This window comes from Sminthopsis crassicaudata, chromosome 1, assembly GCF_048593235.1.
Source record: "Sminthopsis crassicaudata isolate SCR6 chromosome 1, ASM4859323v1, whole genome shotgun sequence".
Classification (NCBI taxonomy): domain Eukaryota; kingdom Metazoa; phylum Chordata; class Mammalia; order Dasyuromorphia; family Dasyuridae; genus Sminthopsis; species Sminthopsis crassicaudata.
The window spans coordinates 49,201,595-49,228,389 of record NC_133617.1 but is presented as its reverse complement, the minus strand read 5'-3'; the positions used below and the strand labels follow the sequence as shown (position 1 = coordinate 49,228,389).

The window sequence follows — 26,795 nt, the reverse complement described above, 5'->3', positions numbered from 1 at the left end:
CCTCTGGAAGTCTGGGTTCTTAAGTTCTGAGGTTTCCCAGCTTTATGCTGCCAGGTACTCCTGACAGACCCGGCTGTGATAATTCTATGTTCTAGGGCCTCTCGCCTGGGACACTGGATCCTGGGGTCCCTTCCAGCTGTGACATCTATGTTCTAAGTCCCTCTCGCCTCGGACGGCCTGATCCTGAAGTCCCTCCCAGTTCTGACATTCGGTGATACCTCCCCCCCTACCCCTCGCCCGGCTCCGACTCGACTCCCCCCTCCGCCCCTCCGCGCCCTTGGCTCCTCCCTCGGCTCCTCCCGGCGCGGCGGCGCGTGTGCCTGCCCCTCCCTCCCCGGGTCTTGTCGGTCTGCTCCCCGCCTCGGGCTCCGGGCGGCCGGGCGGACTCCGCACTGCCCAGCTCGGCGCGGCCATGGACGGGCGGGCGGGCAGCGCGCGGCCCGGGGACGGCCAGGGGCCGCCCGCAGCTCAGCCGCCGCCGCCTCCGACGCAGCCTTCGCCGCAGCAGCCTCAGTGTCCGCCTAAGCCGGAGCCACCGCAGCCGGAACCGCAACCGCCGCCGCCGCCGCCGCCACAGCAGCAGCAGCAGCAGCCGCCCGAGCGAGAACGGGAGCCGGGCCCGGGCGGCCCCGGGGGTCCCGGCAGCCCCGGGGGTCCAGAGCCTGCCGCGGAGCCGGAGCCGGGCGGCCGGGCCCGGGGCAGCCTGGGCGCGCGGCCCGGGAAGCCGCCCCCCGGCCCGGCGGCGGCCAAAGGCAGCCCGAATGGCGAGTGCCGGCGCGGAGGGGAGCCTCCGCAGTGCAGCCCGGGCCCCGGTCCCGGTCCCGGCCCTGGCCCGGGACCCCCGGAGGATGCGGCCGCCGCCGCCGCCGCCGCCGCGCGGGGCCCCAAGGTCTCCTTCTCTTGCGCGCCCGGTTCCGGCCCTGCCTCGGGCCCCGGTTCCCCAGGGCCGACGCTCAAGGCGGGCGACGAGGCGGGGCCCGGGGACTGCGACGAGGCCGGCCCCGGAGGGGAGGCTCGGGGCAGCCAGGCCAGCTTCCTGCAGCGCCAGTTCGGGGCTATGCTCCAGCCCGGGGTCAACAAGTTCTCGCTGCGCATGTTCGGCAGCCAGAAGGCCGTGGAGCGGGAGCAGGAGCGGGTCAAGTCGGCGGGGGCCTGGATCATCCACCCCTACAGCGACTTCAGGTGCCCGCTGCCTGGGGTTCCGGGGCAGAGAGCTGAGGAGCGGGGGCAGGCCTGCAGGGGGCGTCGGGGGTGAGGAGGAAAGGGGCTTCTGGAGAGGGGGGGGGACCCTGCAGGAAGTGCTGGAGGTGAACTGGGTGGGGGGAGTCTGGAGTTGGGAGGGAGAAGCTTCAGGGGCGCCCGAAGTGAAGGAGGAGGGGAGGTCTGAGCGGGGAGAGGGGGCTGCCCGAGGGAGCGTTGACCTCTGAAGTCCGAGAGGGGCATGTTGTCTGGGCCAGGGGGAGGTCTGGGGCTTGAAGGCTGGAGAGTTGTACGTTGTGTAGGATCTAGGGACTGGAGGTCAGAGAGGGGAATATTGTTTATGGAGGGGGAGGGGTCTCAGGCTTGGGGGTTGAGGTAGCCGCATAGCAGGGATGCGAACACGTCAAGATACAGGGATCTAGGAGAGATCCCAAGAGACCCGGCTAATGCCTCTGCGAGAAGGAGGAGGGAGTGGAGAGGTCGCTGAAAAGGACGAATAGAGGGGAAGGTCAGGGAGTTGGGAAGGCCCGGGGCTTTCTGGAGGAAGCCGCCCAGCCCAGACCTGGGCAGGAACAGCGAGGGCAAAGCGGGCACTGAGGAAGGACGGGGAAGGGGCGGGGGCAGCCTTCGGCGCTTCCCTGGGAGGGATTGGACGCCGGGCTCCCAGGTCAGGGTTTAGGAGGGGTACGCCGGCCTCGGGAGCAGTGTTAGGGGTGGAGGCTCAAGGACACGGGTCTCAGTTGCCCTTCCCCTCCACCATGTTAGTCTGCTTCTGAGAGGGGGGGCCCTGCCTGTGCTGTGTGTGTGACCATGTGTCATTGTGGTGTGTCTTGGGGAGGTGGATGTGGATGTGAACGGCTGCCTTTGCTGGGAGTTTGCATCCCTGCGTGTGCACGGGTCCTCCCTGGCAGTGCTCGTGTCCATATGGGCTCGTGTGTCGGTGCAGTGCGTGTGTGACACACTCGGGTTCTTGCTCTGTGAGACAGAGGCAATAAAAGTCTCCGATGTCCCCTCCGGGTCTCTGGGCTCTAAGACTTTCAGCACCAAGGACAGCCGCGGAGGCCACTTCACTTACGGCTCCTTAGCAGTCCCAGCCAGCTCCCGCTCGAGTAACCAGCTCCCAGCTACCGCAGGGCTGGGCCTCGGGCAGCTCCCCCCGCCTGTTGTCCTCTCTGCCTGCTGTCCCCTCCCTCTGCCTTGGGCTCTTTGCTTAAAGCCGGACTCAAATCCCTCCTAAACCTTGTCTCCTTTCTCTCCGTGCTTTCTCCTCTCTCTGTGAACCTAAACAGGCTGTTCTGAGGGGAAGCTGAAAATAGGGGGTCCACCACAGGGGAGGCAGTAATGCTTGGGCCCCCTTCTATTGTCAGTCCATCTAGGCCTCCATCCTTACTCTATCATGGGGGCAGAACTTCACCCCTGTTTTGTCCCAATCCTACTGAGCCTAGTAAGAAGGGATGCATTGTGTTGTTGTGAAAAGAGCAGAGGATTCAAGCCTAGATCTGCTACTTACTCCCTGTATGACCTTGGCAAGGTCCCTTCTTTCTGGAACTGTAAAGTGAGGGAGTTAACGTGGGTTATCTCTGCAATTCTGAATCCTGTGATCCAAAGCTGTAGGAAGGGTTGTTGTTCAGAGGGGGAGAGGGGTCTTAGAAATATGTGGAGGATTCCTTCAGTTGCTCTGGGGAAAGTAAGTTATGTTTTCCCTTTCTTCAGGAAGGTGTCTTAGGGTCCCTTCCCTAGTCTTTTTAGTTATATTCTGAGTCTAAGGGCATGTGCCTGATCTTCTCCTGGGGGAGGAGGATGTCCCAGCTGCTCAGCGTGTTCTCTCTAGACAAACCATCTTGAGAGTAACGAGAGAAACACAGATTTAGGGGATATGGAACATTTTTGTCCTGAGCCAAGTCATCCTTTCTCTTCACTGTAGAGTTCCACTTAAATCATTTTTTATCAGGATCTGTTTGTCTTTCTACAGGATAGAAAAGGAAAAAATATGGATGCAATGATTTCCTTTGGGGGTGTCAAGAGGATGACTGATAGATGCCTGGCACTCCTTGGAGACGCCAGCAGGGAGGGAAAAGGAATTATTTCTCTTTGCAGAATAGCCCCCACCCCCTACCAAAGTGGGTCTGTATCCAACCATCCAATGTGTAGGCTGACCAGACGGTCCCAGACTCACATCTAGCCTTGGATGGCTCCTTAGGGTGATGTCTAAACCTAGGATAACAACTTACTGGCAGAGCTATTTGCCCCAGGGGACTTAGAAAGTCCCCTAGAGGAGAAGTGTTCTGGGAAGATGGGAGAATCTTCAAACTAGCCCTCCCAAACAATGGGTTTCCTTAATCCAGGAAATTGGAAGACTGAAGAATCCCATGCTTTTGAGCTAGGGAGATGGTCCACGAAGAACAATCCCTCTTCCTTGCCCACTCCTTGATGCTTCAAACTCTGAACTAGACTACTAGAGGATACAATTAATATCTTGGAAAGGAAGCAGAGGTGGCAAGTGAAGAGACAGGAGGTCTAGATTTGAGCCTGGTGTTAGGAAACCCAGACTTCAGTTTTTTCATATGACTTGTACAAGTCCCTTACTCCTAAGGGCCTCAGTCTCCCTTTTTCTAAAAGGAAGGTATTGGAGTGAGATTCCACCCAACTCTAACATCCTGTGCTCTATATTCTAAAATCCCTCCCAGTTTTGACAGTCTCTGTGTTAAAGTCCCTCCCTGATCTGATTTGAACTGATTCACAGTTGTAGGAAATAAGAGATGGAGTCCAGATGTATGAAGCAGATTAGATCTCCTGAAGATAGCACTGGGGAGATATCATGGTGTGGAGAGACCTGAATCCTTCGCAAGGAGACTTACATATGCTGACTCCTAAGCCAGGAAGACTTCTGTAAATAAGGAAGGATCCCTAAACACATCTGCTTCTTCTTGGAGCCAATGAGTAGGGCCAAGAGAAAGAAGCTACTATCTAACTATTCACAATATTCATGAGGAACTCTGCCAGGTTCCCCAGCTCCATGGATCCAGGCCCCAAACTCAGGCATTCTGCCTCCTGGCATCCTCTCCTCCATTCCTTCCTCTCATTAGTCCACTTATCTATGACTTCTATTTTGTATCTAGGTATTGCATTTACTTGTGTATGTAAACACACACACACACACACACACACACACACACACACACACACACACACACACACACTCCTCTTGCCTAATATTTAAGGATGAGTGAATGGGATGAGAAGGAAAGAGCCCGGATGAATCCTGCACAAGAGGCTGGTGTTCTAGAGATTAAGGCCAGCCCAACCAATGGGTGTGATATCCTGGGTACTGGGATGTGAGGGATAGAGTTATGCATTGGGAATAAGGATGACTGGGGTGGGACATTTGATGGCTCTGAGGTTGGTGGAGAAGTGTATGCACTGTTCACAGGCTTATGTCTTCATCAAAATTAATCTTTGTTCAAGAGTATCCCCTTTCCTCCAACTGGTTGGAGAAAGGCATCCATAAAACTCAGATGACTAGGAGGGCCCTTAAAACACAGAATGCCAGAGCTATGAGGGCTGTTGGAACACAGGATGTCAGAGCTTAGAGGGCCCTTAGAACACAGAATGTCAGGGCTGGAAGGACTCTTAGATCACAGAATGTCAAGAGTAGAAAGAAGTCAAAGTAGAAAGGTATTTAGATTAGAAATACCTTAGATCACAGAATATAGAAATACCTTAGAATGTAGAATACAAAAATATCAAAATCATAAAGTACTCAGCCATTTCATCCAGAGTTCTTAACCTAAGGTCTATAATTTTTTTTTTTAATATTTAGATAATTGTGTTTCAATGTAGTTTGCTTTTTGGTAATTTTGGTAAATTTTGTTTTATGCACTTGAAAACAAAGTTTCGAGTCACTGATGTAGTTTGAGGAGGAGGAAGCTTCACTATGATATCCCCCATAAACAGTCACTTAGTCCCTGCCCAAAGACTTTAGATGAAGAGGACTTAGCTTGAGAAGGGCTGTATTAAACAGATCCAGTCCTTTTGGGATTTGAAGACCATTTTCAGAGTCTGTGATCAGCTGGTTGGCAAAGGTTGAGTTGATCTTGGGTGGGGTAAATTCTCCCCAGATGGCTATAAAGATCAGCCGATCACAAGGTTGGAGGTCAAACCAGAAACCTTATTTACAAATCCCTGGGAAATTAATTCCTGCATTAGCATCTCTGGGATAAACCACAGAGCTGACATGAATCACAAAGTTAATGCTTCTCCCCCTCACCCCTTATGCTTCAGTTCAAGGGAGGAAAAGGTGGGGACTTTAGAGATAAAAACCCCATGGATTTTCAGAGAGCCTTATCTACTGAAAGCCCCAAACTCCTTTCTTGTGGACAATTGGATTTTATATCTATGACCTGCCTGTGCCCAGATTGATAGAACTGTTTTTCAGATGAGGGAGACCAAGGTTTAGATTGATTAAAGAAGTCTTTTAAGGTCACGCTATCAATGGGTGAACCATACCTAATAGACATGATACCTAATCTGCCTTTTCCCACATTTCCACCTTGTATCTTCCTGGGCAACAGGAGGTATAGGATTCTGATTTAAGCTACAAAAAACCATAATTCTCAAGCTTGGGGAATTGAAGAGGAGAATCCTTGCTGGGTCTGGGGAGGTAGATTTCCCCTTCCTCCTTGAAAGGATGAGATGGCTTAAAAGAGCCTCTGGATAAAGTGCAGCCTCTCCCATCCCTTGATGCTCATATCCCAAGAGCCTGGCCAAATAGTACCTGCCAGTGAGATGTCCCTCTCACTGGGTCACAACAAGCCTCTGTAAGCCAATGATGTGTCTCCAGATTGTTCCAAGCTCTCCCAAGACACCTCATGGTGAAAGAGTAGAGCTCGTTTCAGCTGTGGTTCTGAACCAGGAGTTCTGGTACTTCCCATCCTAAGAAGGCCAGCAAGGTTCTGACATTCTGTGCGTTAATTCTGATCTGATTTGAACTGATTCACAGCTGTAGGAAATAAGAGGGAGTCAAGATGTATGGAGCAGATTAGATCTCCTATGGAGTTCACTTTCTGCCCAGACTCAAGGGTATCTTACCAAAGATATTCTTGGAATATGAAGAAGATAGGAAATAGAGGAGAAACTCCAAATTATGACTCTTAATTCTTGACTTCGGATCTTTAAATTCTGATCCCAGATCCCTAACCACAAATAATTCCTTACTCAGGCTGTGGTTTTCCTAATGCTAGGTTGGAGTTCAGAAACTTGTCCCCTTTCTTTCATTGCCCCCATCTGATCTCTCATCTTTGGCCCTGAGCTAAGATTTCTTTTAAACCTCAGAGCTAAGAAGTGGCTCTGAACTGTCTTCCATGCCATGGGAGGATTTCCATGAAGCTGTGTGTGTGTGTGTGTGTGTGTGTGTGTGTGTGTGTGTGTGTGGACAGAGGAGGTGGGCAGGGCCAACTGCTCAGGGCACATCCTTACACTCCTCCATTCCTCCGAACTTGTAGGATCTCAGATCTGGAAGGGACCTTAGAGCCTTACAAATGGGAAAGTTGAACCTCAGAGACTGGAAGGACCTTGCCATTGGTCACACAAGTCTGGCAAAACCATCACTTGAGCCCCTGACTGCCTCTCCAGGGCTCATTCTACCATACCAACATGCCTCTAACGTTAGCAGTAGGGTGAGAGAGTTGGAGCCAGGATCTCCAGCTTAGGGCTGGTTGGGCTGCCAGTGACACGGGTATTTGCTTGGCCATGGCTCAGGTCCAGGACTGCCACAGGCCAGCTGAGGACACTTGAGAAGATGGAGTGGCTGCCCAGTCGAGGCAGGGAACACACTGGGATTGCAGTGGAAGATCCCTCTCTACTACACAGGCAGCATCAGGAACTCCCATAGTAACAGAGTCACAAAGGGGAGCAAGATAGGCAGCAGTCCCATATTGAGTCTAGGGGCAGGACTTTCCTTGATCTGTAACATATATTCTTCCAGTTCTGGGTCATAGTTTAGGAATTAGAGCTACCAGGGTAGTCTGCCCCAGAAGGATTTAGGATAAAGGAATATGAATGTTGCCTTTAGGTATTAGAAAGATTGCCTCCTAGAAGAGGGACTTACAGACTTCTGCTTGACCTTAGACACTAAGAACCAGGCAGGATCCGCTGAATCAGATCTTGGCTCGATGCAAGGAAAAACTTTCTAACAATATGAGTTGTCCCAAAGTGGAAAAATCTGCCTTGGGAGATAGTGAGCTCTCTGTCTTGGGAAATCTAATTCATGCTTAGCTCCATGTGGCGTTATTTGGGTTTGAAGGCTGGAAAGATGGGAAAATCAATGAGAGCTGGTGTTAAAGGGAAGGAATGGGGATTGAGGAAGGGAAGGGCTTAATAAGGGGATGGGAACCAGTGAGGGTGATGAGGGGACCTGGTGCATTCCTGATTCCCTCTGTGGCTGAGAGCTGACTTCAGGGCCTTAGGCAGAAGAAGGGGAAATCGCAATTCCTGACCCATCCCAAAGGCTTGCCTTTAAAGAGTCCTATGGTGGGAACATTGGGGCATTAATTTGGAATGGAGCAGCACAAAAAAACCTCCCCAGTCTCCCTCCTGGTTTTTATTTTTGCTAAAGGGAAGGTACGAGACTTCTCTAGTCTTCTTTGCTTCTTACTGGTGGCTGTGACCTTGCAACATCCTGGGAAAGGGCACGGAGAGACAAGGAGGATGAGGACTGCAATAGATCCTTGAGGGTGGGGATCTAGGACTCAGGATTATTAGGGGCTTCTCCTCTTCTTCCCCAGTTTTCACCCCAACAGAAATATTGAAGTCTGATTGCTGTATTATTTGAAGCCAAAATTGCCTTTCTAGGAAAAAACCCACCAAAATTCTTTGCCTCTTTTATTCGGCCTAAGCCTCTCCTAGGTATTTCTTGCTACTTTTCCACATTTTATCCCATTATCTTATAATCTACTGGAAGTCCACTGGAAAGACATCCTTTGATTCTAGATTTGAACTTTCCCATTTTGAGAAAAGTTATTGGAGATGGATCAGGACTCCATAAGAAAGTGGTCCCTTTCCTTTCTCTGAGCCTCAGCTTTCCCATTTGTAAAATGAGGAGGTAGGACTTGTTGATCACTTAGATCTTTCCCACCTGTGAAATTTACTCCCTGATGGATGTTATTGAGGGGTTCTTTTAAAATTTAATATTTTATTTTCCCCAGTTACATATAAAACAATTTTTAACATTTGTTTTTAAAACTTTTTAAGTTCCAGATTCTCTCCCTTCCTCCCTGCTGAGAAAGCATATGTGAAATTATGCAAAACATTTCCATAAAAGTCATATTGCAAAAAAACCACATGGATCTTTTCCTCCTCCCCCCCAAAAAACCCAATCTTTTGAGGGGTTCTTAACCTAAGGTCTACAAACACACACACACACACACACACACACACATACATACATATATATATATATATATTTTTTTTTTTTTTTGGGGGGGGCTGAGGCAATTGAAGTCAAGTGACTTGCCCAGGGTCACACAGCTAGGAAATGTTAAATGTCTGAGGTCAGATTTGAACTCAGGTTCTCCTGTCTTCACACTGTACCACCAGCTACCTTACAAATTTTAATTTAAAAAAAAATTATTTCAATATAATTGGTTTCCTTTGTAATCCTATGTATTAAAGTGAACAGAAGCAGGGGAACATTGTATACAGTAACCGCAACATTGTGCAATGATTAGCTATGGTAAACTTGGCTTTTCTCTGGATCTAAGACAATTCCCAAAGATTTATGATGAAAAATGATAGCCATATCCAGAGAAAGAACTATGGCGTCTGAATGCAGATTATCATACTCTTTTTACTTTTTTTTCTTTCTTTCCTTTTCCTTTTGTTCTGATTTTTTTCTTTCACAACATGAGGAATATGGAAATACGTTTAACATGTCTATACATGTATAGACTATATCAGATTGCTTATTGTCTTGGGGAGGGGGAAGGGAAGGAAGGGAGGGAAAAATATGGAACTCAAAATTTTTAATAGTAAATGTTGGGGCAGCTAGGTGGCACAGTGGATAGAGCACCAGCCCTGAATTCAGGAGGACAGGAGTTCAAATCTGGTCTCAGACACTTAACACTTCCTAGCTGTGTGACCCTGGGCAAGTCACTTAACCCCAGGGGGGGGGAACTAAATGTTGAAAATTATTTTTACATATAATTGGAAAAGACAAAATACTATTAAGTGGGGGAAAACAAAAAATAATCTCATGTATTTTATTTAAGTCTTTAAAAATATTAGTTCAGGAAGGAGTCCATGACACAAAAGAAGGTGAACCCGTTTGGATTAAAAGCTGGAAGGGGCTTCAGTGGCCCTCTGGCAGAGCCTTGCTCTGGGTACAGGTTCTGCCTTTATGGCTTTCTTGTGAGGGTTCACCTGGTCTGCACTTGGATACCTCCAATAATGGGGAGCACTTTCTCCATCTCTCCATCTCTGTGTCTCTGTCTCCTTTTCTCTTTTGACCAGCTCTATTTGAAGGGGAATCTGAAGGGTCTAGAGCCCTGTCAGTATGCCTGAGTTCTGTTCCTAGTTCTTCCATTTAATCATTCTGGGACTTTGGGTAATCTCCTTTCATTCTCTGAACCTCAGCTGTACACAGATTGTCTCTCGTTGCTCTTCTAGCTGTCATGTTTTGTGAGTTTGGTGGAGTGTAGGGAGCTTATTTTCAGGCTGGAGCTGGAGTTGAAGGCTTGAATGTTATGACTAATTGCCCTTTCTCTGGCCACAGATTCTACTGGGACTTCACGATGCTGCTCTTCATGGTGGGGAACCTCATCATCATTCCTGTGGGTATCACCTTCTTCAAGGATGAGACCACGGCCCCATGGATAGTGTTCAACGTGGTCTCAGATACCTTCTTTCTCATGGACCTGGTTCTGAACTTCCGCACCGGTATTGTCATAGAGGACAACACTGAGATCATTCTAGACCCCGAGAAAATCAAGAAGAAGTATCTGCGCACGTGGTTCGTGGTGGACTTTGTGTCCTCCATCCCTGTGGATTACATCTTCCTCATTGTGGAAAAGGGCATCGACTCGGAGGTCTACAAGACTGCCCGCGCACTGCGCATTGTCCGATTTACCAAAATCCTCAGTCTCCTGCGCCTGCTGCGGCTCTCCCGCCTCATCCGCTACATCCACCAGTGGGAGGAGGTGAGGTCCATGGCTAAGTTAGGGGGGGTTGGCACCTCAGACCGCTGGGGAATTGGGGCTGCTCCCTGTCCCTGAGGGAGAGAGGAAGAAAACAGAAAGAAAACTCTCCTTCCTATGCCTTCCCTCTCCCTCTTTTCCTTTCCTTCCCTTCTTGTTTCCCTCCTGTTCTCTTTAGTAGCCTTTCTTCCTTTTTCTTTCCTTTTGATCCTTCCTTCCTTTCTTCTTCTCTTTCATTTTCTTTACTTTCTTACTTTACTTGCTTCTTCCTTCTTTCCCTAGCTTCCTTCTTCCCTCCTTATCTTCTTTCCTTTTCTTTTTTCTCTACTTCTTCATTCCTCCCTATTTTCCTTCTTTCCTCCATTTCTTTCTTTTCTTTCTCTATTCCCTTCTCTCTTCATTTCTTTTTCCTTTTCTCCATCTCTCTCTTCTCCTATGCTTTTCTTTTCTCCCTAGGCTTCTTCCTTCTTTTCTTTCTCCTGTTATTCTCCCTCTTCATTTTCTTTTTCTTTACCTCTCTTCTTCCATGGCTTTTTTACTTCCCTCCTCTTCTTCCTTCTTTTCTTTTTTTATTCCCCACCCTCTTCAATTCTATTTCCTTTTCTCCATCCCTACCCTTCTTCCTATTCTCCTCCCTCTTCATTTCTCTTTTCTTTTGTCCATTCCTCCTTTCTTCCAGGGCTTTCTTCCCTCCCTCCCCTTCTTCCTTCTTTTCTTTCTCCTATTCCTCTCCTTCATCATTTTTCTTTCCTTTTCTCCATCCCTCTTTTCTTTCTTCAATTCCCTCTGTTAATTTTTCTTTCCTTTCCTCCATACCTCCTTTTCTCCCTTGCTTCCTTCCTTCCCTTGCTCCCCTTATTTCTTATTGTCTCTTTCCCTCTCCCATTTTTTTTTTTTTGTTTCTCTCTTGCCCTCCTCTACCTCTGTCCCAAACATTTGTTAAACCATTACTATATGCTGGGCTGAACTGAACTGAGCCATTCACAAAGATGGATAAGCTCCTTTTCCTTCACAATCTAGCAGAGGACATAATTTACATCCCACAGATAACTATACTAATGGTCACAAGCCATTTCTCCCATTTTAATGCCATTTGATGGTTTAATGGATATTAATAATAACCTGTGTCTCCAGGCAGACTTTGCCTCTAAACCCTTTAACTTTCCTAAAGGGCTTGGCCCATAACCACCCTCTGAGGGAAGTAATATAAACATTTTACAAATGAGGAATCATTTGGTGAAATTAAAGCCAGGATTCCAACTCAGCTCTCCTGACAATTCTTCCCACCAAACCAGTAGTGTCAGCCTGTGAGCAGTGGTATGGGGGAGACTCGGGGGTGGAGCTAGGGGAGAGCGGGCGAGCTTTCTGGTGGGAGACTGGGCCTAGTTGAGTGTCTGTCCCCCCCAGCCTGACTGGGCCTCTGCTCCCCATGCCTTGCAGAGTGCTGTGTGTGTGTGTGTCTGGATGAATAGAAGGGGAGGGGGGTGTCTAGCCAGGGGGGGTATGTCATGGCTCTAAATAGCCTGGTGTGTCTAAGGTGGGGCTGTTCCTCTGAGTGTGTAGGTGTTGGGTGTCTAGCCAGGGGGTGTGACCAGGCTCTAAATAGTCTGTGTGTGTGTGTTTGGAGAGACACAGGGGGCTGGGCAGAAAGGGAGAATGAATAGGAGGGGGCTGCTGCTGATGTCTGGCCTGCTGTGCCTCCTTGGTCCACCTCTGCGTGTCTTCCTCGGTTTCTGCGTCTCTGCCAGGGATCTCTGTCCCTAGGGGTGTTTCCCTCTGAATTCTGACATTGCGTCTTTCCCCAGTGCCCTTCCCATCTCTGGGGTTTCTGTCTCTGGATGTCTGCCTTTATCTCTGCATTTTTCTCCACTCGTGCCCATGCAGGGGGTGAGCCTGGCTGGTGGGGGAGGATGTCTGCCCTTTCCGGCCCGGCTCTTGAGTGTGACCCAGGAGGTTCTTCCACTGTGGTTTGGGGAAGCGCCCTCAGTTTTCCCATTTGGACATCTGCTGCTGTCTGGGGCACACCTGGAGGCCAAACTGGAATGAGGAGGATGTGGGAAGGGCCAGGCGTGCTTTCTCTCTCCTTCACTTCTTCTCCTTCACTGTTCCCTTGACTTTCTATCCCCAGATCTTCCACATGACCTACGACCTGGCCAGTGCCGTCATGCGTATTTTCAACCTCATCAGCATGATGCTGCTTCTGTGCCACTGGGATGGCTGCCTTCAGTTCCTGGTGCCCATGTTACAGGACTTCCCTAAGAACTGCTGGGTGTCCATCAATGGCATGGTGGTAAGTCCTCCTCCAAAACTCCCAACCCCCCTCAAAAATAAAACAAAACAGGACACAAAAACATCCCAGTTCTCAGTTCCTGGGCCGGGCATCCGGGCTCCTCTGCCCTAATCTCCCCAAAACTCCCAATTCCTAGGCCTCCAAATCCCTGCCTATGGTCCCTACCCCCAGGCGTCCAGCTGAGCCCAGGGTTATATGGGGGCGGGGCCCGGGGCCTGGCGTGGGGCCCGCATGAGGGCTCCAAGCTGGGAGGAGTGGGGGTGGACAGCCTGGCCAGGGATACAGAGGAAGGGAGCAAAGGAAGGAATGTCCGAGAAGGATCTGGGAACCAGGCGCCAGCTGCAGCCATTGTTCTCAGGCCCTACACACAGGGGACCGTTTTCCTGAATGGCCACCCCCGCCCCCATCCTTGGAGAAGGGCAAATGAGGACAGAAGGGGGAAGCTCCTCAGGAACACAGCTGCAGAGGCTGGGAGGGGCCTCATTGTCCCTGAGCCCTCCCAGCCTCTCTTCCTCCAGCCACTGACCATGTCCTCTCTTTTCCGGCTCCCTTCATTTCTCTGACTGGCCCTCCTTCAGCTTGCAGCCTCTGTGCCTGCCTCCATCTGTTTCTCCAGCTTGGTGTTTTTTCTCTCCCTTTCTGTCTTATAGAACAGAGAATGTCAGAGCTGGAAAGAACCTGGGATGTAGACTTCTAAGCTAGAGGGCCCTTAGAATAGAGAATATCAGGATCAAGGGGAACTTCAGAACATAAAATGTCAGGGCTGGGAGGGCCTTAGAACAGGGAATGGCAGAGCCAGGAGAGTCCTTAGAACCCAGGAGGTCAGAGCTGGGAGGGTCCTTGGAACTCAAAATGTCAGAGCTGGGAGAGACCTAAAAGCAGATATTATTAAAGCTGGGATGACCAGCTTTAGAACACAGAATGTCATAGGAAGGGCCCTTAGAACCTATAATATCAGGGCTAGGAGGGCTCTTGAACAGATAATGTCAGAGCTGGGAGGGCCCTTAGAACCCAGGAGGTCAGAGCCGGGAGGGCCCTTAGAACCAGGAGGTCAGAGCCGGGAGGGCCCTTAGAACCCAGGAGGTCAGAGCTGGGAGGGCCCTTAGAACCCAGGAGGTCAGAGCTGGGAGGGCCCTTAGAACCCAGGAGATCAGAGCTGGGAGGGCCCTTAGAACCCGGGAGGTCAGAGATGGGAGGGCCCTTAGAACCCAGGAGGTCAGAGCTGGGAGGGCCCTTAGAACCCAGGAGGTCAGAGCTGGGAGGGCCCTTAGAACCCGGGAGGTCAGGGCTGGGAGGGCCCTTAGAACCCAGGAGATCAGAGCTGGGAGGGCCCTTAGAACCCGGGAGGTCAGAGCTGGGAGGGCCCTTAGAACCCAGGAGATCAGAGCTGGGAGGGCCCTTAGAACCCGGGAGGTCAGAGCTGGGAGGGCCCTTAGAACCCAGGAGGTCAGGGCTGGGAGGGCCCTTAGAACCCAGGAGGTCAGGGCTGGGAGGGCCCTTAGAGCCCGGGAGGTCAGAGCTGGGAGGGCCCTTAGAGCCCGGGAGGTCAGGGCTGGGAGGGCCCTTAGAACCCAGGAGGTCAGAGATGGGAGGGCCCTTAGAACCCAGGAGGTCAGAGCCGGGAGGGCCCTTAGAACCCAGGAGGTCAGAGCCGGGAGGGCCCTTAGAACCAGGAGGTCAGAGCCGGGAGGGCCCTTAGAACCCAGGAGGTCAGAGCTGGGAGGGCCCTTAGAACCCAGGAGGTCAGAGCTGGGAGGGCCCTTAGAACCCAGGAGATCAGAGCTGGGAGGGCCCTTAGAACCCGGGAGGTCAGAGATGGGAGGGCCCTTAGAACCCAGGAGGTCAGAGCTGGGAGGGCCCTTAGAACCCAGGAGGTCAGAGCTGGGAGGGCCCTTAGAACCCGGGAGGTCAGGGCTGGGAGGGCCCTTAGAACCCAGGAGATCAGAGCTGGGAGGGCCCTTAGAACCCGGGAGGTCAGAGCTGGGAGGGCCCTTAGAACCCAGGAGATCAGAGCTGGGAGGGCCCTTAGAACCCGGGAGGTCAGAGCTGGGAGGGCCCTTAGAACCCAGGAGGTCAGGGCTGGGAGGGCCCTTAGAACCCAGGAGGTCAGGGCTGGGAGGGCCCTTAGAGCCCGGGAGGTCAGAGCTGGGAGGGCCCTTAGAGCCCGGGAGGTCAGGGCTGGGAGGGCCCTTAGAACCCAGGAGGTCAGAGATGGGAGGGCCCTTAGAACCCAGGAGGTCAGAGCCGGGAGGGCCCTTAGAACCCAGGAGGTCAGAGCCGGGAGGGCCCTTAGAACCCAGGAGGTCAGAGCCGGGAGGGCCCTTAGAACCCAGGAGGTCAGAGCCGGGAGGGCTCTTAGAACCCAGGGTGTCAGAGCCGGGAGGGCCCTTAGAACCCAGGAGGTCAGAGCTGGGAGGGCCCTTAGAACCCAGGAGGTCAGAGCTGGGAGGGCCCTTAGAACCCAGGAGGTCAGAGCCGGGAGGGCTCTTAGAACCCGGGAGGTCAGAGCTGGGAGGGCCCTTAGAACCCAGGAGGTCAGAGCCGGGAGGGCCCTTAGAACCCAGGAGGTCAGAGCCGGGAGGGCCCTTAGAACCCAGGAGGTCAGAGCCGGGAGGGCTCTTAGAACCCGGGAGGTCAGAGCTGGGAGGGCCCTTAGAACCCAGGAGGTCAGAGCTGGGAGGGCCCTTAGAACCCAGGAGGTCAGAGCTGGGAGGGCCCTTAGAACCCAGGAGGTCAGAGCCGGGAGGGCCCTTAGAACCCGGGAGGTCAGAGCTGGGAGGGCCCTTAGAACCCAGGAGGTCAGAGCCGGGAGGGCCCTTAGAACCCAGGAGGTCAGAGCCGGGAGGGCTCTTAGAACCCGGGAGGTCAGAGCTGGGAGGGCCCTTAGAACCCAGGAGGTCAGAGCTGGGAGGGCCCTTAGAACCCAGGAGGTCAGAGCTGGGAGGGCCCTTAGAACCCAGGAGGTCAGAGCTGGGAGGGCCCTTAGAACCCGGGAGGTCAGGGCTGGGAGGGCCCTTAGAACCCAGGAGGTCAGAGCTGGGAGGGCCCTTAGAGCCCGGGAGGTCAGAGCTGGGAGGGCCCTTAGAACCCAGGAGGTCAGAGCTGGGAGGGCCCTTAGAGCCCGGGAGGTCAGGGCTGGGAGGGCCCTTAGAACCCAGGAGGTCAGAGATGGGAGGGCCCTTAGAACCCAGGAGGTCAGAGCTGGGAGGGCCCTTAGAACCCAGGAGGTCAGAGCTGGGAGGGCCCTTAGAACCCGGGAGGTCAGGGCTGGGAGGGCCCTTAGAACCCAGGAGGTCAGAGCTGGGAGGGCCCTTAGAGCCCGGGAGGTCAGAGCTGGGAGGGCCCTTAGAACCCAGGAGGTCAGAGCTGGGAGGGCCCTTAGAGCCCGGGAGGTCAGGGCTGGGAGGGCCCTTAGAACCCAGGAGGTCAGAGATGGGAGGGCCCTTAGAACCCAGGAGGTCAGAGCTGGGAGGGCCCTTAGAACCCAGGAGGTCAGGGCTGGGAGGGCCCTTAGAGAGAATTGATAAACTCCCTCATTTGACAGAGGGGAAAACTGAGGCCTTAAGAGTCAGTCATAGGAGGCGGAGTCACTGGTGACTGTGTGGATGGTGAGACAGGGGAGGCAGAAGGGGTGGGGGGGAAGGGGAGACGGCCGGGGGCCCTGCAGAGCCGTGCTCCCCGTGACGAGTGCTCCCCCCACTCCTGCTTCAGAACCACTCCTGGAGTGAGCTCTACTCCTTCGCGCTGTTCAAGGCCATGAGCCACATGCTGTGCATCGGGTACGGGCGCCAGGCCCCCGAGAGCATGACCGACATCTGGCTGACGATGCTGAGCATGATCGTGGGGGCCACCTGCTACGCCATGTTCATCGGCCACGCCACGGCTCTCATCCAGTCCCTGGACTCCTCAAGGCGCCAGTATCAGGAGAAGGTGGGTCTGGGTAAATGGGGGGGCCGTGACAGGCCCCTCCCGCAGAGAGCCCACAGTCCTGCCCTGTCACAAGCCCCCTTCTGAGGAGTGAGCCAGAAATAATGGGGAGCAGGTGTGACCCCGGGATTTGGGAGCATGGACAGCGCCCACCCCCAGTCCCTGCTCTGGGCTCCTGACAAAGGGCAGTAAAGGCGCTTACAGAACAGAGAGGTGAGGCCCTGGGGGTTGGGCTTCATGTGAAACAGGGGCCGTGGCTGCTGCCCCCTTCTTAGCAATGAGGGAAGGGGCACAGAAAGGCCTTTCCTGGGGTCCTGAAGCTTGTGAGTGGCAGGGACAGGTTGGGAAACGACTCCGCGTGCCGCCCTCTGGTGGGGAAAGCCCCAAATGGGGTCCCAGGCTGCCCCAGCCCCCCCTTCTCCCTGCCTCACTGCTGCGTCCCCAGCGATGGGCAGAGGCTGCAGTGAGTCACCCACACTCCCAGTCAGGGGTCAGGCTGGGCCGTGGGAGCGGCCCCAGGCCTGCCAGTGTAGGATGCCCACTTGGGACCAATATTCCAGGAGAGGGGGTGGAGACCAGGGATGAGGAATGTCTCAGCTGGCCCTCACGCTGGAACCACCCTCCTCGCGGTGCCCAGGGGTGCCAGCCGGGGTGAGCGCCGGCCTGAACCTCTGCCTTCTTGCCTTCTCTAGTCATACCTCCCCAGCTCATATTTGGGCATCGTGCCCACACTGGTACCTCCCATACAGAAGCTGATGGTCCCTCGCACCCAAACAATGAGGGGTGGCACTGCCCGGGCAGCCATCACGGGTTCTGGGTGACCTCAGGGAGGCTGCAGCTGGGGCCAGCGCTGGGCATGGGGGGCAGGGAGCAGGAAGTTTGCTTGGGCATCCCCCTGAGTCCTGGCACGGCCTGGCACCTCCAGGCGGCCAACAGAGATGCCCTTCTTGGCACTTTCCGGTAATGTCCAGGATTGAAGCCGCTCCTTAAGTCTGGGCCCTCGTGGGCCTGACCCTGACTGAGAGTCTTGGGTTTTCCTACCATTTCTCAAGGAGGAAATTCCTGGAAATCTCCCACGGGGAGACGCCCTTCACAATGAGGTTGTCCCATGGAGTGATGGGCCCTGAGAAGACGGTCATCGAGTCAGAGCTGGGCAGGGTTTCAAGCTCCATCCGCACACTCACACACACACTCACACACACACAATCACACACTCACACACACTCACACACACACACACTCACACACACTCACACACACACACACAATCACACACACAATCACACACACACACACACAATCACACTCACACACACACAATCACACTCACACACACAATCACACTCACACACACAATCACACTCACACACACACACATTCACACACACAATCACACTCACACACACACACACAATCACACAATCACACACACAATCACACACACAATCACACACACAATCACACTCACACAATCACACACAATCACACTCACACACACTCATACACACACACTCACACACATACACACATTCACACACACAATCACACTCATACACAATCACACACACTCACACAATCACACACACACAATCACACTCACACACACACTCACACACACATACACACACTCACACACACAATCACACACACACATACACACACACACTCACACACACATACACACACAATCACATACACACACACACACTCACACACACACAATCACACACACATACAATCACACACACACACAATCACACACACTCACACACACACACACTCACACACACAATCACACACACACACAATCACACACACACACTCATACACACACACTCACACACATACACACATTCACACACACAATCACACTCATACACAATCACACACACACACACACAATCACACTCACACACACACAATCACACACTCACACACACACTCTCACACACTCACACACACTCACACAATCACACACACACTCACACAATCACACACAATCACACACACTCACACACACAATCACACACACACAATCACACACTCACACTCACACACTCACACACAATCACACACACACTCACACAACCACACACACTCACACACACAATCACACACACAATCACACACACACACACCCCATTAGGGACACTGAAGTCCAGGGCCTGCTCCGGCTAATTCAGACCCCTGAGGATGGCTCCACACCCGAAGGGCTTTCCCCTGCCTGATTGCCCCTGGAAACGTGGCCCTCTTGCCCGTCCCACTGCTCCCTGGGCCACATCTGAGGGGAGGAATTGTGGATTCAGGAGTAGGTGCCAGGAACAATGGGAGGCTTCCCGACCCAGCCCACGCTGTGGGACCCTGGCCCTCTAGAGAGCATTCTGATGGCTAAACAGCAATAGTGAAAGCACCTGCCCCGCAGGTCAGTGGGAGAATCAAGAGATAAAAGCCTGAGGGCCTCATAGCGGTTACCCCGGGGCTTCCCAGCCGTCAGTGCTGGCGTGGGGGCCGCCTGGCATCGGGCGGGCTGGTCCTGACCACTCTCCCTCTGTCCTCGATCCACAGTATAAGCAGGTGGAGCAGTACATGTCTTTCCACAAGCTGCCCGCTGACTTCCGGCAGAAGATCCACGACTACTACGAGCATCGCTACCAAGGCAAGATGTTTGACGAGGACAGTATCCTGGGCGAGCTGAATGGGCCCCTGAGAGAGGTGAGGCCCTGGGGCTGGAGGCTGGGTCCTGAGAGAGGGCGTGTCTGGGCCCTGGGCCCTCCCTCAGCTGCCACCCTCCCTTCCTCCCCTCATCATGAGAGCAGTTACGCCTCTACCACACTTTCCAAGTCACCAAAAATCTGCGTTCCGGGACTTCCAGGAGCCTCCTCTGTCTAGAGGTGGAGGAGTCTTAAAGGCCTCGAGCCCAACTTTCCCACTTTACAGATGAGCAAACTGAAGCCCGGGGGGGGGGGGGGGGGGGGGGGGGAGGGGGAGAAGTGATGTGAGGGATCCTAGGAAACACAGATAGGCGCCCAGAGAAGCGACCCCCTTGGGAGAGAAGCCAGGCAAGGGACATTCTTTCCCATTTTAAAAATTGGAAACTGAGGCTGAGAAGTAAAATGACTTGAATGAGGTCATACCACTGAGCTCATAATAACAGCAAGAGAACTATAATAGTTGGCATTTATATAGCACTACTGTGTGAGTATAAGTGTTATAACCTGAGTATAAGTATAACCTACTGTGTATATAAGTGTTGAGCGCTTTATGGTTATTATAATCCCCCTGGGAGGTAGGAACTGTTCTATGACCCATTTTACAGTTGAGGTAAACAGGATTGCGTGACTTATCCAGGACACACAACTAGTAAGTGTCTCCAAGTCCGGATTTGAACTCCAATCTGATTCCAAGTTGGGTGTTCAGCCTGACTCTGCCACGCGCAGGTCGCTCTCTGACAGCGGTTCTCAAAGTTCTGGTCCCAGAACCCATTTGCACTCCCAAACAGTTCCTTCCCCAAGGACTCTTGTGTAGAAGGGTTAGGTCTGCCAGTGTTTACCATATTAGAAATTAAAGTGCCTTGGTATTCTCAGGAGCTGCAGATGGGGTCTCGTGAGCCCTCGCAGGGTCCCCCAGCTTGAGAAGGGCGGCACTCAGAGCATCAGTTACACAGAAGGGACTGACCTGGCTGGGTGAAGGGTCTTTCCTCACCCAGTGTTCTTTACAGCAATTTCACTCCAAACTCCCCTTCTATATTTTGGATTAACTTGCCTGTGTAAATATTGTCAGGCCCCCTTTCTTCCTGGGAAACTAGAAGCATCTTGAGGGCAGGACTTTCCCTGTCTTTGTAGGTCCTGAATACGTTCTCATTAGGTTAAACGGAACGTTCCCAGCCCCTGACCATTCCCTGCTCCCCTTCTCGGGCTGCCTGGCCAGCCGTGACTTCCTCGGGAACTGGAAACATCCAAGGCCGCCTTCCCTCTCTGATGGCCCCCTGTCTTTACGCTCGTAGGAAATCGTGAACTTTAATTGCCGGAAGCTGGTGGCCTCCATGCCCCTCTTTGCCAACGCGGACCCCAACTTTGTCACAGCCATGCTGACCAAGCTCAAATTCGAGGTCTTTCAGCCCGGGGACTACATCATCCGCGAGGGCACCATTGGCAAGAAAATGTACTTCATTCAGCACGGCGTGGTCAGCGTCCTCACCAAGGGCAACAAGGAGATGAAGCTCTCGGATGGCTCCTACTTTGGGGGTGAGTATCCCTAGAGGGAGTGGGGTGCAGTCCCCCCACTCTTTACCCCTTGGGCGTGGCCATCTCCAGGAGGAGAGTGTGCAGCTAGGATCTGAGTCCTTCCTCTTGCAGGGGTCTGTCTTCTTGGGGGCTTCCGGGGATGGGAGAGTTACTCTCCTGAGGCTGTCCACCCCAGGCTGGAAGCGCCCTGATCCTCAGCAAGGGCTTTCTGCTGTTGAGAAACAAGGATCTAAGAAATAAAAGAGCTCTGGTGGGAGTGGGGCTCCCCTTTTCCTAATACCCCCAATAATGGGGTCCATTGACAGGGATCTCTCACTCCTGTTCCATTATGCGCCCCTTGGGGATGGATTTCTTTGACCTCAAGCTCAAATCTCTGTGATTATTAAAAAGGTTCTAGGGGATTTAATCATTTTATTAATAAGGTCAGCATGTTATTAATAGAAGGATGGTCATTTGGTCAAGTCTCTTAGACCAAGACAATCATGGCGGTCAACTCACCGATCATATGGCCTTGGGGGGGCAGTCAACTCTGATTGGCCAACACAGTGGAAGATGAGCTATATTAAAATGCAGGAACTGATCCGGACAAAAGGGTCTCACCCAAGCTTGATTGGATGGATTCACCTAAGATTAGAGGTCCCTTGTAGGGTTAGTTCAGATAAAGGAGAAGTTGGACTCAATCTTTAAAGACTGAGGTGTGAAAAATAAAAAGGGGGAGCTCTGAATCTCCCCAAATCATTAGTTATTCAAGAGTTCATTTGTTTGCACAACTTCAGTTCAGAGACAGCTAGGTGGACAGTGGATAGAGGCAGGAGGACCTGAGTTCAAATCCTGTCTCAGATACTCACGAGCTCCTGCCGTCCTCCTCAATTTCCTCATCTGAAAAATGGGGATTAAAACACCTACCTCACGGGTGAAGCTCATTTGAGGTAATATTTGTGAAATGCTCTGCCGGACTTTAAGTGCCATGTAAATATAAAAGTGATGTCATATAATTATTATTATTTGGTAGCAGAGTGCAGAAGGCAGCAGGATGGGTTTGTAGACAAGAGATGTGGATTTGAATCCTGCCTCCTCTTAGTAGCTAGCTGTGTGATTTGGCCTGTTTCATCATCTCGAAATTGGGAAGAGTCATAATTTCATTCCATACCCCACAGGGTTGTTTCGAGGACAGCACTTCAAAGCATTCTCTGTAAATGTGAGTTATTATTATTCAGCCAACTTTATTAAGCACCTACTGTGTACAGGTCACTGCACTCAAGTGTAAATACTACTCCGAAGGATCTCCCCTTCTAATGGGGGAATAGGGGTAGAGAGGACTCATGGAAAAAAGGGATCTGGAACATCTGAAAAATTCGCCCATGTTTCCCTGTTCGGGCCAATGTACCAACCTTCCTTGTCCCCCCTAAAAACTATCATAGTCCCAGAATTATCCACAAAACTTAAGGGAACTGGTATCTAGAGACACCGTGGAGAAGGCAGGGCCCTTATGTCCCACCAAGACTGAAATCCCAACCCTAGTGACTGACAAGAGGTACGGAGCACTGGGTCTGAGGGGCACTTGGCCCCCTCCCGTTACCACAGGGTGTTCCTTACTTCTCCCGGGCCAGAAGCATGAGATCGTCCGGCCGGGGTTAGCTTGGAATCGTCCGGCCGGGGTTAGCTTGGAATCGTCCGGCCGGGGTTAGCTTGGACTTGGGGGGTTGGGGCCTTCCTCTCAGTCCCCGCCCTTCCCTCACAGCCCTGCTCCTTCTCCTCCTAGTTTTCCCATCCCCCAGGGCTCCAAAAGCCCATCTTCTGGGACAGTCAGAAGTGAGAGTGGCTTTGTGCTTCCTGGGAACCTTTGGGGGGCTCCTCCTGGGGTACAACCGGGGGCACCATCATCCCCCCGTCTCCTACATCACTAGGTCTGAGACCCTGGTGGGAGTGACCTGGACTCAAAGAGGGATGGGAGGGATGGGGAGGCCCACACTGACAGTCTCCTGGGCCCCTGCAGAAATCTGCCTGCTGACCCGGGGCCGGCGGACAGCCAGCGTCCGAGCTGACACCTACTGCCGCCTCTACTCCTTGAGTGTGGACAACTTTAACGAGGTGCTGGAGGAGTATCCCATGATGAGGCGGGCCTTCGAGACCGTGGCCATTGACCGGCTTGACCGCATTGGTTAGTAGAGTAGACAGACAAGGGAGGGAGGGCTGGGAAGGGGGCAGCTAGGGGCGCAGTGGGTAGAGCCCCAGCCCTGAAGTCAGCAGGACCCGAGTTCAAATCTGATCTCAGACACTTAGCACTTCCTAGCTGTGACCCTGGCAAGTCACTTAACTCCAGCCTCAGGGAAAAGAAAAAAAAAAAGAACAGAGAAGGTCAGAGGTGGGAGGGCCCCTAGAGATCACACACTTCGGTCCCCTCCTCTTAGGGAGGAGAGATTAGTTCCCAGGAGGCAAAGGGACCCCGGACCAGAGCGTGTCACACGGCCCCGAGTCTCCTGGCCCAGGCTCGGGCGCCGCAGGGCGAGAGGCTGCCCTGGCCCAGCGGAGGGGGCCGGCCGGGCCTCGAGCCCTCACGCCCCACGCTGTGCTCCCCCCCAGGCAAGAAGAACTCGATCCTGCTGCACAAGGTCCAGCACGACCTGCACTCGGGCGTCTTCAACAACCAGGAGAACGAGATCATCCAGGAGATTGTGAAGTACGACCGGGAGATGGTGCAGCAGGCGGAGCTGGGCCAGCACCCGGGGCTCTACCCGGCGGCCCAGCCCCAGGTCACGTCGGCCATCGCCACGCTGCAGCAGGCCGTGGCCATGAGCTTCTGCCCGCAGATGGCCAGCCCGCTGGTGGGTCCGCTGGCCCTGAGCTCGCCCCGGATGATGTACGCCCAGGCCGTCCCCAGCCCCTTCTCGGTGTCGCCCATTCTCTTCCAGGCCCCGCCCCCGCCTCAGCCGCCCCCTCCCCCGGCCGCGGCGAGTCCCCCGTCGCAGAGCCCGCGGGCCAGCCGGACCTTCCCGTACGGGGCCAAGGGGGAGTCGGGCTCCCAGCTGTCGCTCGGGCCGTCCCGAGCCCCGGGCTCGCCCCAGCGGCCGGCCGCCCACAAGAGCACACAAGCGCTGCACACGCCCTGCCTGAGCCACGAGTCCCGGCCCCTGTCGGCCTCCCAGCCCTCCCTGCCGCAGCCCTCGGGCCCCGCCCCGGGCCCCCCGCCCAGCGCCTCCCGGGAGGCTAGCAGCTCCACGCCCCGCCTGGGCCCGGGCCCACCCCGCCTCGCCCTGCCGCACCAGCTGTCCAGCGGCTCGGTGTACGCGGGCCCGGGCGCGGCCCCAGCCCAGGACTCGGGGGCCGGCCGCAAGGATTCCGCCGCCAGCGCTCACGAAGCGGACTCGGCCAGATCGCGGCTGTCTTCCAACTTGTGACCCTCGCCGGGCCTCGGGCGGGGCTCTGGCCGGGGCGGGCAGGGTCCTCACTGCCTCCTCTCTCCCTCGCCGCCCCAGGGCTGAGGCGCCCGGAGGGAGCTTCCGAGGGACCGGGGCCGGGCCCGCCCCGCAGCCCGGCTCAGTCCCGTCATCCAAGACCAAAGCCCTGTCTCATTCCTGCTGACATTTGGAGAGCCTCGGCTCTCCTCCGCATCATAGAAGCCATAGACCTTTAGCATAGACATCCGTGTGTCCGTCCGTGTGTGTCCGCGTGCGTGGGGCCTGGGCCGGGCGAGGAAGACGGCGGCTGACTTCTTCATGCGACCTTCCCCGCCCGCCCCCTGCAGCCCGCCCTCCCCGCCCCCGGCCGCCCCCGGCTGGCCCCGAGGCCTTGCTTCGCCTCTCCTAGAGAACTAGAGGAGTAGAGAACCTGTAGGAAGTAGAACCTAGGCTGTAGAGCCCGACGGGACCTAGGACGCAGGCTGCGGGGCTGAGAAGGGCCCAAGGGGAGGGCCGGCCCCGGGTTTTACGGGGGGAAACTGAGGCTCACAGAAAGGAAGGGGAGTCGAGGCGGAGCCCCCGCTTACTGAGCCCGAGGCTAGGGCACTTTCCATTGTGCTATGTCGCCTACCAGACCGAGCTGATAATCCCCTAATGATTAAAAAATGTAAAAAAAAGTAATTTAAAAAAATGGAAAGGGGGCCTCCTACTCTCCTCATCCCTGCTCCCCAGGAGGCTGGGGACTCTGACCCCTCGCTTCCCTTCCTTTCTCCTCTGAGCCACCCTCAGCATCAAGGTTAGGGGGGCTTATATGTCACCTCTGTGCCTCAGTTTCCCCATCTGTAAAATGGGGGGAGAATGCTACCCTGCCTCTCCTAGGGTAGGTGCTTGGGGATCCTCAAAGGGGTGGTGGTCCACTGGCTACTGGTCCCTTGGATCTCTTCCCAGAAACCCCAAACAAGACCAGGGTTGTCCCCCCTTGCAGGGACTTCAAGGTCAGGCAGCTTCGCAGAGGCCCCCTTGCCCTGGTGTTGTGTTCCCGGGTCCCATCCCCCCGTTTGTTTGGGTTTTTTTGTTAAGCGTAGTGTCCAGCCCAGCCGAGCTGCTGCCCTGCCTTCCCACTGCCCCTGCCTTTGCCTGGTGACCCTCGGACTGAGGTTGCGGAGGTCGTCCTGCCTAGGGCACCATGGCCCTCCGGGCAGCGTGTGGTCCGTGCCGTCCGTCCCGGCGTGTGTGCGTGTGGGCGCGTGCCTGTGTGTCTGCATGTCTTAAATTCAGAATCCACAGCCCGGCCACCTCGGAGCTCTGAGGCCAAGGGGGGAGGTAGGACGGGGAAGGCCGGCCGAGCCCAGCCCCCTCATGGTTCTCTGCGTACAAAGTGGGCTTCCCCTGCTCCCACTAGGCTTGGCGGTGGGGCGTAAGAAAGCAGCAGCGCTCAAGGTGGGGGGGGGGGCCGCTCCCAGCCAAAGAGACCTCCCCTCGGGGCCCGTGGCGAGGGGAAGACGAGGGGAGGAACCAGGACCTGCCCACGCGGAGTCCACACCTCTGCGCCCATTCCCCGAAGCGGGGAGAATAACCCTTGGTCTGGGGGGTGGGGGGTCTTCGGCTCGGGGTCCTCACCCCACACTGAGTTTTTATCACATCACTCGGCTGTGCCCCTGAGCGGGCAGCCTGTCCCCTCCCCGAGGCTTCCCGCTCCCCAGATGGGTATCACCTCCCACTCCCTCACCCGTCCGGCTGCTGCCATTCTGTTGAATGTATAACTGATAACGGGACAAAAAGGTGGCAACTCTCGAGTCTTGTCTCCAACTAACATGATGGGGCCCCTGCGGGAGACCCCAACTCCACCCCCCATCCTGTGCAATAAACATGAGTGCATTGGCCTCCTGTGCCTCTGTCTGGTTCCTGCCACCCCAGCCCGGCCTCCTCCCTCGAGGGCCAAGCGTCCACACCCTCGACCTCTGACACCCGGCGGGACCCAAGGTTCCTCGTGGCCAAAAGCTCCGGTTCGCCAGTTTCTCCCGTGGGTCAAATAAAGGGGCTTAAACTGGCTCAGGGGCATCAAACCCGGGCAGAAGTGGGGTGCTCCCCGTCCAGGGGGCTGCGGGGACTCGGAAAGCCTGTTTGTGCACTTATGCCGTGGCTTTCCTCAGTATTTCCCAGCTGCCTTTGATCTGGTTCCGGCCGTATTCAGGAGGGCGGCGGGGCCGCGTGATAACTAGCTCTGGGAGTGGGTGACCTGAGAAGGCCCTTCCGGCTCCCCACCCAAGAGCCTTCCTTCCTCTGGGCTGGGGCCAATGGCGTCCCCCTGGGACAAGGCTCTCGGAAGCCGCCCCCCACATCTCCCGTGTCCAGGAGGACTTGGCCCAAGGACCTCCTCTCTCTCCATCATCACTATTGCTAGTATCTGGGGCAGATCTCCTCCCGTGTCTTGGTTTACTTTCTTTGTAAAATATGGGTATTGAATAGAAAGGTTCTTACCTTTGCCTAAATGCTGGACCTTCCCCAGCAGCCTGAGGAGACCCATGGCCGCCCTCTCAGTAGGTTT

At 54.4% G+C, this 26,795-nt stretch overlaps 1 protein-coding gene across 1 annotated transcript; it reads left to right on the top strand.

The window, feature by feature from the left end:
• Positions 1-364: 364 nt before the first annotated feature.
• Positions 365-26,124, top strand: HCN2 (hyperpolarization activated cyclic nucleotide gated potassium and sodium channel 2). The gene is made up of 8 exons (XM_074301978.1): positions 365-1,182; positions 9,968-10,391; positions 12,517-12,678; positions 16,390-16,608; positions 19,171-19,317; positions 20,609-20,849; positions 22,846-23,010; positions 23,433-26,124. Exons 1-8 carry the CDS (start codon positions 413-415, stop codon positions 24,245-24,247), a joined length of 2,943 nt encoding a protein of 980 aa, XP_074158079.1. The 5' UTR covers positions 365-412; the 3' UTR covers positions 24,248-26,124.
• The last annotated feature ends 671 nt before the right edge of the window (positions 26,125-26,795 follow it).